The sequence below is a fragment of the Nylanderia fulva genome, unplaced genomic scaffold (assembly GCF_048542155.1).
Source record: "Nylanderia fulva isolate GAGA-0341 unplaced genomic scaffold, ASM4854215v1 Scaffold37, whole genome shotgun sequence".
Lineage (NCBI taxonomy): Eukaryota > Metazoa > Arthropoda > Insecta > Hymenoptera > Formicidae > Nylanderia > Nylanderia fulva.
This window is the reverse complement of record NW_028190444.1, coordinates 2,062,592-2,075,792: the sequence shown is the minus strand read 5'-3', so window position 1 is coordinate 2,075,792 and position 13,201 is coordinate 2,062,592. Positions and strand designations below refer to the sequence as shown.

Genomic DNA, 13,201 nt, shown 5'->3' with positions numbered 1-13,201 from the left:
TGTAATCATGAATATATATTATCAATAAAAAAATTGTAATAACTACACAGTACTGCTACTCTACATATAATATAAATATATGAAAAAATCAAAATAAATAGCTTGCGCAGTGCAGCTTTTCTAACTTTCTTTTTTATAAAATTCTCGCAATGTAACTTAACTTTTAGCTTAATGTGTCATATAATTAATTTCACATATTGCACTTGTAATTATGAATATATATTATCAATAAAAGAATTGTAATAACTACACAGTACTGCTACTCTACATACAATATAAATATATGAAGAAATCAAAATAAATGACTTTGCGCAGTGCAACTTCTCTAACTTTCTTTTTTATAAAATTCTCGCAATGTAACTTAACTTTTAGCTTAATGTGTCATATAATTAATTTCACATATTGCACTTGTAATCACGAATATATATTATCAATAAAAGAATTGTAATATCTACACAGTACTGCTACTCTACATATAATATAAATATATAAAGAAATCAAAATAAATGACTTTGCGCAGTGCAACTTCTCTAACTTCTTTTTTTATAAAATTCTCACAACGTAACTTAACTTTTAGCTTAATGTGTCATATAATTAATTTCACATATTGCACTTGTAATCATGAATATATATTATCAATAAAAGAATTGTAATAACTACACAGTACTGCTACTCTACATATAATATAAATATATGAAGAAATCAAAATAAATGACTTTGCGCAGTGCAACTTCTCTAACTTTCTTTTTTATGAAATTCTCGCAATGTAACTTAACTTTTAGCTTAATGCGTCATATAATTAATTTCACATATTGCACTTGTAATCATGAATATATATTATCAATAAAAGAATTGTAATAACTACACAGTACTGCTACTCTACATATAATATATATATATGAAGAAATCAAAATAAATGACTTTACGCAGTGCAACTTCTCTAACTTCTTTTTTTATAAAATTCTCACAACGTAACTTAACTTTAAGTTTTATGTGTTGAAATAATAAAAATTAGGTATTCTACTTATTTTTTGCAATTTCTTAAATACAAGTAATCTACGTATTATTTTTGAATAAAAAATTAAAATATTTCCGATTTGACTAAATAAATATTTTCTGAAAAAATATTTATTCATTTAATGACGCTTAATTTTGCCAGATATATAGTTATGGATCCACGTTTTAATTTGAGCAACGGATCGATTAAATAAGCACTTATTTTTTTCTTTTACACAGGAAATTTTTTTGTTAGATGGCAGCTGTGAAGTGGTAATTTCTTTTTGAAATTCTTTCAATATTGTATTACGTTCTTCTTCCGTCCAACGTCTTCGTTTTGTTATACCAAATGGAGATGCTACAAAATAAATTAATTATCTATGAATAAATATTTCTATATAAAAAGCAATAATTTACTTAAATTTTATTTTAATGTATTTTTATTTATATTACTAATAGAATAAAATTACTTTAAAATTTTTCTCAGAGTACTGACAAACTTTCATTAATAAAAAAATATTAAAATTATAACGTCATAAGTATAAGAATAAAAAGAAATAGGAATACAAAAATAAAATAATATAAAATAATATATAATAATATATAAAATACAAATAATATAAATAAATATATAATTAAATTAAGCTAATGTGTGTGGAACCTTTATCATTTATCATTATTATTTTTTAATTAAATATTGTTATTATGTACATTAAAATTCTATCAAAAAATGCATTTTAAATAAAAGCTTAATATACTAATATACTTTGACATAGTCACATGAAAATATAATACTAAATAATATTTAAAAGAAAATCCACTCTGACTTGATAAATTTATAAAAACTGAATACAATATGTAAAAATGAGAAAATAAACTTACTACTGCGACGTTTCTTTATCTTTGGGGAATAAGTTTCGTCAGAATCATTGTCATTATTTACTATTGTATGGTTTTGATGCACGATTTTCTTTTTTACAGATTTTTGTTGTCCATCTGTTACGCTAAGAAATTTCGGTAATTTCCTTTCTGTTCATAATAAAGAAGGCTTACGTGAACTTATCATACATGTTTCGGCATCGTTTTCCGATTCTGCACTCGAAGTATCTTTGTTTGTTTCTTGCATCTCTTCCTCTTCTGTTAATAATAATACAATATTATGATAATTATTATATATGTATATATATGTGTAAACCAATTCTTGAAACTAAGGGCTAATATATGCTACAACCGCGGACGTCGATGCATAAAAATTGAGTAAAGGAGAATGAACACAATAATGAAACGTATTCTCAATTTGAATCCATTTCAATGAATATATCATATTCATATTTTGATTTAATAGGTTCCAAACGTAACGTTTCATTGTTGCATTCATTATTACTACTTTTATTTCTACACAGACATCCATGATCGTGGCACACATTAGCCTTAATTTCATAAGTTTTGGTTTATACGGACTTTTGTCTGATTTTTTCTTCTAATTAAATAGATATATTAAGAATGCAGAAAAGTTTAAAAAAGGAATACAATAATTAATATATTTTATACAAAAATTAATATATAAAAAGTACTTGTGGCATATATATAATAAGATAAATAGTGTATATACCTGAATCACTATTATTAGATTGCTGTTGCTCATTTTCACCTAATGCTGCTTCAAGAAATTTCGTCATACGAACTATCTCTACAGCTGCTATTGACTGTCGATAATGGCGTTTATGAATTTTCTCGTGATGCCCCATAAAGTTCGCCAAATCATCCACTTCATTGTCAGATAAATTTAACGTAATGCATGTTGTAGCAATATGTTTACGTAATTCAGTACCTCTTAAAGAATGTGGTATTTGTGCATCACATTTTTTAGAAAAATATCGCATAAGGATACACGCTCTTAAATATTTGAAATGGCGTTTGGTACTACTAGGTATGCCAAACACTTCAGACAACTTTTGCCTGTTAAACAACATGCTACTCGAAGTGAAATTGTAAATCTTTCTATTAAATTTAGTTATACTTGGAAATATTTTAAAAAATTCTCTTTAATACAAAATATGCGAGTTCTTCCAGAGGAAATTGATTTTTCTAAATTTCTATTAGATATGGGAGATGGATTATTAAATGATTTAAATGATAATATAGAAATTCCTAAATGTTGTATAGTATCTACAAATGTTGATATTGTGGAAGATATATATGGTGATTTAATACAAAAACAAGAATTTGTTAAAATAACTAAATGTGCGATACTTTCTGCAAGAAATGTTGATGTAGACGAAATTAATAAAAGAGTTGTAGAACTATTAGGTGTAACTGGTGAACGAATTTATACAAGTATAGACTGTACTGTAAATGGTGACAATGATGACATTGGTGAAGCTTTGTTACCAGAATATTTAAATAGTTTATCTCCACCATCTCTTCCTCCTCATGAATTACGTTTGAAACCAAATTGTATCATTATGTTGATTAGAAATCTTAGTATCAATGAAGGTCTTTGTAATGGCACTAGATTAATGGTTACAGAGCTTGCAGACCATTTATTAAAATGTAAGATTTTAACAGGTGACAAAGCAGGAGATATTATTTTTTTAAATCGTATAACATTATATTGTGAAAATGTATATCCTTTTACTTTTTCTAGAAGACAATTTCCGATAAAATTAGCTTTTGCTATGACAATTAATAAATCACAAGGACAGACATTTGAAAAAATCGGATTAGATCTTCGTAAAGATGTATTTAATCATGGACAACTTTATGTTGCCTTTTCACGAGTTCGTTCTTGGCAAGTATTAAAAGTTTACATTGGGAATCAACGAGATAATAGATACGTTAAAAATTATGTATATAAAAAAATATATGTCTAGCTTTATTGTTTTTTAATATATATATATATATAATAAAAATAATTTATGTGTTAAAATGATTATAGTAATTTAATTTGTAATTTAATTTGTAATTTTTAAACTGATTATAAAATAATTAAATATATTCTATAATATCAAAAGTGTGTGAAAAAAAGGAAAGATAATTAATTATTTTTCTAATTTAAATTTTATTAAGAAAAAATTCTAAATTTTGAACATAATATAATTTTATATTTTTTCAATTAATTAAATAAAATATAATGTAAGTAATATTAATTAAATAAAATATTAATGGAACGTAAAGAATATTATATATTTATATTTAATTATATTATATATTACATTATATAATATTATATTATATTGTATAATATTATATTATATTATAATATTATATAATATAATAATTCTTATTTAATTAAATTTATTCATTTTTTATGTGATAATTAAGCTAACAAGTCGCATGATACATCCATCATCATCCGGGCACGGTAAATTGAGATTACTTCAGACAAGGAAGAATAAAGAATTTTGTACTTGAACGAGAACTCATTATTTTAAATTGTAAGTCTTTTTTTTGCGGTATTCTGTAATAAAAATTATATTAATATAATATTATATTTAAATATTAAACTTAATTACATATTATTATGAAAAAATAAAATACACTTAAAAAATATACCAAAAGATTAAAAAAATAAAAAAGAAATAAAAGAAATCAAATAATAAAAAATTTACTTGCTTTTTTATTATTGTCAACAATTTAATTACAAAATTAAATTAAACTGGCTACGTTTGTGGTCCTAGCCTGAACACCATCCAAATAAATAAGTGATTCAATAAATATCAGATTTTATTATTTATTATTTTATTTGTTTTTATTTTTTTTAGTTTCCTACGTTTATTTATTTTAAATATAAAAAATAATTTTTTTATGTAATTATATTTTATACAAAAATGTTTATTAAATGTTTAATAAATATATTTAAAATTTAATTATATATTACATATATATATTTATTTTTTATATAAAATCTTTATAAATTAACTCTGTCCATACAAAAAAATTATTTAAAACAAATTAGTTTTATAACCGTAATATTATTTCTACTCTTATTAGCTTTTTATATGTGTGTAATACTTTATTTGAATTAAAAAGCATTTAATTAGTATATTGTTTTAAAACAAAATTTTTTAAAAATAATTTATTATTTATTAATGTATATAGAAATGGAGGAAAAAAGATAATATATAATTAAAAAATACTTCTCTCTTTTTCTCTTTTTAAAAGATTTCTTTTATTTAATATATAAAATATAAAAAAAAATATTACTAGCACTTTTAAAAATGAAAATAATGTATAACTTACACAGTTGAGTCATACATTTGAATTGTGTCAAAAACATTACTTGGCGTAAATAATTCGACTGAACTTATCAATTGTTCAATTTCCTCGTGTATACTTTGTGGTTCCCTTTGTATTTCCATATAATTACTTTTCGTAAGAATTCTACAGCGTATAATAAATGTTTTGTTATATTATAATTGTAATGATATTATTATTGTAAAAAAATGATTAAACTTATTGTTTTATTTTTATTAAATTATAGAAAAAATTATTTAAAAGAAATTTAATATTATATGACATTAAATAATTTATAAATTATAAAAGTTAGAAACGATTAAGAATAATAATTCAGAGATGAATAGAGAAATAAATCATTAATAAAAAGACATATAAAAATTTTTGATATTATGATCGTAGATAAATAATTGAATTATGTTAGACGATAATTGTTAAAGAACGCAAAAAAAGTAATGTCAAAAATTATAAAAAATTACTCATGAGAACGTGTAACCACATTGATTCAAGTAGTTAAAACGAATCGAGAATACATTTATGCATTCTAGCTAAATAAATAATAAAATTATACACAATTTTTGTTGCTTTAACTACATTTAAGAAAAATATATAATTTTCATATGAAATTTTTTAACCTTTAAATACGTAATTTACTTACTCATTGTCAATTGATTCGACTTTAGATTTATCTTCATCACTTAATAAATTTTCAACATCTTATTGTAATGTTTCCAAATCTTCACTGGAGGAACCCATTTTTTAAATATTATTTTATTTTTATTTTTTATAATAATTTTTTACTTATTTTAATTTATAGTTTTATTTCAGAATTTCAAAGATTGAAAACATTAAACATTTGATATCTCGTTAATTTTTGTTTAAATTACCAAATTCAAGAAGTTAAAAATTTAATATATATATATATATATATATATATATATATACAGGATGTGTCATTTTAAACGTGCACTCCACATAACTCTTTTAGTTTTGATTTTAGAGCAAAATGTCTCAGATATAAATTATTTATAAATTTATACATAAAATATCATTTTGTAAAATGTAGATGAAAAAATATTTGGCATATGAATATACATATACATATATAGTTATCATCCTTGTTTTGTATATATCGATAATAAATAAAAAATTTTAATATTATTTTTATTTTTAAAACAAATTAGTTTTTATAACCATAATATTACTTCTGCTTTTATTAGCTTTTTATATGTGTAATACTTTATTTGAATTAAAGAGCATTTAATTAGTATATTGTTTTAAAATAAAATTTTTTAAAAATAGTTTATTATTAATGTATATAGAAATGGAGAAAAAAAAATAATATATAATTAAAAAATACTTCTCTCTTTTTCTCTTTTTAAAAGATTTTTTTTATATAATATATAAAATATAAAAAAAAATATTACTTGCACTTTTAAAAATGAAAATAATGTATAACTTACACAGTTGAGTCATAAATTTGGATTATGTCAAAAACATTACTTGGCGTAATTAAAATTTTATAATTTAAATTATTATATATATTATATAATTTATTATATATATATATATGTATATAAATATATATATACATAAATATAAATTAAATGGCGCGCGCGTAGCGCGCGCTGGTTGTGTTCTAGTAGATATAAAAATTCTTACTTCAAATTACAAAAGTTTACGAAAAAATACGCCCGTCCTCTATAAAAGTTAATATTCAGAACTCAGTATTCAGTATTCAAACTCTGTAAGCAATTCGTCTTTGCAGATGAGTGCAGATCACTGAAGAACTCTTTCTGATACTTCAAAGACACCAGCTTCCCGTGTGAAAATGTAACAACTTTCAAGGAACGTTTCAAACATTACTGTTTCAAATTTTACCGTATATGACAGCCACAATTTTTTTTCAACAAATCTCTCAAGAAATATATGGGGTGGTTGAGGGGTACGAACCAAGTAGCCGTCGATTAAATCCGTCGATGATTTTCACATGAAGCACGTGCCAGTCCACTTTAAATATGATATGCAAAGAAAACTTACTGTTAATTCGTAACTCTGGCCACTCGTTACTATCTTCACTATTTACTGAAGACACGTATATCTGAGAACGATCACAGACCAGAGAAGAAATGATACTCAGAGACCTGATACTTGCAAGATATTTGCCTCTTTAAGAACTGTTGAAAACTGTTCGTCGGACCTGTAGCGTCGGACCTATGTCTCCAAAAGAATATGCTACATCTTCCACTATAGTCCTTTGCTATTGTCACCCCCCGCTACTAAACTAACAACTGATGCGAAAAACTTGCACCTATCCACGACGGCACACCGCCTAAGCTCCACCTTACAAAATTCGGATTCGGCAGTTTGTAAACAAAAGAATTTTTTTCCCCGAGTCTAGCGAAAAATCATGCATAGCGATTACAGCTCCGCAGAGTCGGCCGTAACAGCATATTTCGCCTGCGTTTTCGATTTAATTAATTGAAACAAATATACATATCGTTCTAATAGGATATAAAAATTCGTAATTTTGTAATTTATTTATTTATTTCATTCGTTTATTTATTTATTTCAGAATAAAAGAATTTTTCGTGAAAATAATCTTTGCTAAATTATTTTTACACGACAAATCATTTTCAGGGACAAGAAAAGTTGATTTTTTACATTAAAAACTAAAACCTTGAAAAATTTAATTGCAAAAGTAATTTTTTCCATAAGAAATTTTTGAAAAGAATAAAAAAAAAATATGCAATTTCGGATTTTTTCCTGTCCCTAAAAATTATTTGTCGCCCAAAAAATAATTTAGTAAAGATTATTTTCATAGAATTTCAAAGAATGCTTTTATTCTAACATTTTATATCATAATGGTTCCTGCGTTTTGATGTAGGTATATCTCTGTCTTTGACAATATTTAATTATAAAATATACAATATTTTTAGTTTCATAATTTTTGAAGGCAGAAACACATAGCGATACTTCCCAAAACGTGAATATTTATCTATTTTTCCGTGAAAAAATATTGATTTGCGAACGTATAGGTATAGTTTACGACATGTAAATGCTGTCTATTCCAACGATTACGTAAAAACAAAAATAAATCTCTGTTTCCAAAACATTAGGATTACTATAATATTTGTGATCATTGAAACTTGCGATGTCAATTTTTTACCGAGTTTCACATTTCATGCTGCGACTTCCTTTCAATCAACTAATCAAAACTGACTAATCATCGGATCATAAAATACGAGTGAAAAATATAAAAATATGAGTAATTTAATGCAAAAACACAAACAAATGTTTAACAATATTAATTTGTAAAGTGCATGGAAACAAAAGTGTCCATTTCATAATAAAATAAATAAATAAATAAATATATATATATACATATATATATATATATATATATATATATATTATATGTTGTGCTTACATGCTTTTAAAATTAGCTAGATAAAAATGAGATAAAAATATGTAAATTTATCTTAAATAAGATAAAAATAATTTTGTTTTAAATACATTTAGATAAAAGATAAAATTATAAGGCGATTCATCAGGATAATTTTCTAGACTGCTTGTGTAAACACAGTTATCAGAAAAATATAAATTATAAAAAAAATGTAAAAATATATGTATTCATATTTTCATTGATATAATACATATTTTTATTATCTATATAAAAATAAGATGCCGCCAAAGTTTTATTTAGATGATCGTCTATATAATTTTATTTAGATAACGGCAAACACTGTGTCTATATTAGAAAACAAATTCCTGACAAAGATATATTTTAGTTTCAAAAAAAAACGTGATTAATGATTGCAGAAACATAAATTTTGCAATTTATTCGACAATTGACTGCGAGACATAAGACTCTAATTTACGTTAAGGATTTACAAGTCGATCATGTGCTTCGTTCAGTGCTCAAATGCATGGGAGTAAAGTTCAGAAAACCATCGTCATGCTCAAATGCCTTCCCCTTCACCTCTTGTAAATATTTCATGGGATTGGAATTCAACGATATAAAATCTCCCCTTTGTATACTTGTGCCAATGATTTCAAAACCTTCCGTGATACTTTTTAGATTCGTATTAAGCGTATGATGCTTCATTATTAAATAATGTCATTTTGCTACACTGTAAAAAAAATTGTCAACTTGGCTAAACCTTTCAACTAAATATTATTTTGTTAATTCAACATATAAAAATATTTCAATTAAATCTAACAAAACATATATTTGACTTAAATACTAATATATGTTCAATTAATAAACTAATGATTTAGTTAAAAGGTTTAGTCAAGTTAACACATTTTTTTACAGTGCAAACATCGACAAGATTTAAAAAAAAAATAAGCCAAAAATATTAAGTAAAATTTTTTTCATACAAGATTTTGTCTTTAAGAAAAATAACTTATTTTATTATAAAAAAAACAGCGATATTAAAATATATATTTTTTACATATCTTTTATACATTACACTTTGTAGTAACCTAAGTTATTTTAAATCGCTTTATTACATTAATGGAAAAATAATGCACTTTTTTATTTAGAGCATTATTTCACGCTATAAGCGATAAAATTAGTTTTACTTTATGACATTAAATCATTTTTACAATGTTTTCAACTAACGAGTTTATGGAAATAGCATTAAACTTTGATGCTTTACCTGATGACAGTATACTTAACCAGAATCAATAAAGTATAAAGCACACAATATTATATATATATACATGTATATAATCTATAAAAAGCAATTAATTAAACAAATTTAACGTATAAAGTGAAAATCATTAAAAAAGCATGTCAAAAATTTTCAAGTTTTTTTTAGCACAATGCGTTTCGAAATAGTTCTATTTTTATATACGTTTCTAATTTTATCTTACTTCCCTTAAAATATTTTAATAATTTGAAGTACTTTATTGAAAAGTATTAAAAGTATCATATAAAAAAATATTATTTTTTATTAATATAATATTATACAACAACAAATTGTCCTTTGATCGGTAATATCATAAATGATTTATACTTCAAGTTCAGTAATACTATAATGTAAGTATATGATAATGAAATTAATGTAATGTATGTGATACATACACTGAAATAAATCCATGTATTTTAATATGGAAATTATTTGTTCAGAACTGGAAAAATTACTTGACTATCACTGTAATTTTTTTCCCATATATTTTAAAGTAAAAGTACATGTAAAATATAGGTAAAATTATTACTTTTATGTAAAAATCATATAGCATTTTAAATTTACTATTTTTACTTTATTACAACTTTATTTTGAAAGTATTTATACATTTTATTTATAACGTTATTTTATAGCATTTATGCATTACTATAGAATTTCCAATGTGTAATTCTATATTCGGTGAAACATTTTTAATCTTAAAAATACATAAGAATGTATTTCATATAAAATTACATATAATCTGTAATCTTCCATACGAGTAACAATATTGCATAATTATTCTGAGTCGGAAAAAAAACCCAGCATAAACATGTAATTTTACACAAATATTTTTTTCAGTGTACGATCAATATTATGAATTGCGATAAGCACAATGAAATGTTTTCAATAAAACTGTGATTAATTTCATGTTATTATTTGTAGACCCTAATAAAATCAATAATGTTATTATATCATTATTCTTGCAAATAAGAAAATAAATAAATCCATATTTATTAGACAAGAATTGTAATTTTATTTTAAATTTTAAATTTTCAAACATTCTGCGTTCAGTCATTTTAACGTTTAAAGCACCGTTTTTTTGTAAATTTCAATTAATATTATGCACCATAGATCGTATAAATAACAAGTCTGATAATAAATTCATTAATCGGTTGTTGGTAAAATTCTGACACCAGGCAGATCATTTAGATCCATGAAAATCCAATAACAAAACGACAATGTGACAGTTTCGCGCTTTCTTCCGTTTTCGGCTTAATATAATAAAGTGGATCTTTATTAAATTACATTTTTAAATAGTGAAAAAAATGTTATTCCTGGATAATCCACAAAAAATTCGTAATTGATTTTAAAGAGTGTCATTTGAAATAACGAAGAGAAAGAGAAAGATATTGTTTAAAAATTGCAATTTTTACTTACGAGAAAAGGGATGTCGCAAAAAATCTTCCAATTAAACCCCAAATATTTTTCAAATAATAAAATTCTTGCTTCCTTAATAAATTTATAAAAAAATAGATTTATTAAAATCGAAATAAAAACATTCAGAGAAATTCATTGAATTTTATCATAGCATAATTAAAATTTTAATTTTTCGAAATGTTCATTTTCTATCCTTTATTATTTTTCATTTGTCAAATAAAAATATTAGAAATAACGTAAGAAATAAATAACATTCTTGCAGTTTCAATCCATATAGAGTAAAAAAATTTATGTCGAGTTTTTCTATTCTTTAGCGAATAACGGTTCTTCCTTTAAAACAGATATAGCAGTTAAATTTTTTTGAAAAGTACATAAATTTTCCTGTCACCTATTGTGTTTTTCAATTTTTATATTTTTATGTGGAGTGTCATAAAACCATTACCGTAAACTAAAGAAACGCGTGTCGAATTTATCTATTCTTTTGCCACTAATAATCTTATTTTGAAACCAAATTAGAAGATATATTCTGTAAAAATATATATATAAGTTTTATTACAAAAAATGTTCCTACTGTTTATTGCGTCAAGTTCGCACGACGAATTTCGAAAAAATACTAACCATAAATTAGCACCAAAAGATGGTGTTCATTCAGAAGGACAGCTTTTTTACACGGATCGTCAGACACTTGAAAAGGACCCGTACCTAAGGGTCGAAACGTAGTGTTTTAAATTAAATTGTACTGGCCAGTTAGGTCGAAATTTCAATAAATACGTATAAATTAGCATGGTAAAAACTCTCTGAAAAAATGTTTCTATAGAACTATAGAGAACTGTTAAAATTGCGGGAAATCTAATACGCGACATTCAATTCTTTATTCGTCCCCTAAGGGATTGAAGGCGCTTTTGAAGGAGCGTTCCCCAACCTTACAACCTCTTACAATGTTACTTATATCTACTCTTAACTCTACTCTTACATCTAATTTACAAATAACTTAATTCTACCTTAACCTACTTATCTACTACTTTAGAGAGAGAAAGAGCCGTCCCTACCTATCGTTTCGCTTCGGCTTCCGATTCCCCATACATTCTCCACCACCTCATTCATACCTCACTCATTCTCCTCCTCATCCTTCCTTCCTCCTTTTCCCCTCCCTCCCTCCTTTCTTCCGTTCTCCCCTCTTCCCTCTTTTTCTCTATTTCTCTCATCCATCCTTCCCCTTCTCCTCCTTCCTGCAGTATTTCCTTCATTCTTTCCCACCAGTTTCCCTTCCCCCCTTCTCCCCCACATTCTCCTATCACATGCTCCCATGTTTCATTTTCTATCCCGCATAACCTACACCTTCTTTTCCCCTCTTCTTCCCAGTATCTCGCCCCCCTCATCTCATTGTTCATTCTGAACCTGATTATCCTTCTCCATCTACTTTCCCCCCATCCCTTTCTCAGGTATTCCGGTAAACCCTCCTCCTTCCATTCCCCATACCATCTATTATATCTCGACTCTCTTATCCTCTCCCACCTTTCCTCCTTCTGCCTTTCCCTGTCTTTCTGTTCCCACCCCTCATATACTTCCTCTCCTCTTCCCCTTTTTTCCTCCATCTCTTTCCCCTCTATTCCTCTTTCTTCCCAGAATTTCCCCCTCTCTTCCTCCCACATCGTTCTTTCCTTTCCTCCCCTTATCCTCTCTTTCATATCCTCAAAACATTTCCTCGCTAAACTTCCTCCCCTCCCTTCCTCCAACTTCCTCTCATACCCTACCGCCCTCCTTCCTGCCCTTATCCTAAATTTGTCTTTTCCTATCTCCTCTCTTACCATATACCCCGGCGTGCACCAGTCTACTCCTAACGTCCACCTAATCCA

At 25.4% G+C, this 13,201-nt stretch overlaps 1 protein-coding gene across 1 annotated transcript; it reads right to left on the bottom strand.

Annotated features, from left to right (window-relative positions):
• Positions 1-944: 944 nt before the first annotated feature.
• On the bottom strand, positions 945-2,931 carry LOC114943614 (uncharacterized). Its single transcript, XM_029319267.2, has 3 exons — positions 2,609-2,931; positions 2,050-2,133; positions 945-1,354 (listed from the first exon to the last, which is right to left on the bottom strand). Exons 1-3 carry the CDS (start codon positions 2,877-2,879, stop codon positions 1,137-1,139), a joined length of 573 nt encoding a protein of 190 aa, XP_029175100.1. The 5' UTR covers positions 2,880-2,931; the 3' UTR covers positions 945-1,136.
• Between the last annotated feature and the right edge of the window lie 10,270 nt (positions 2,932-13,201).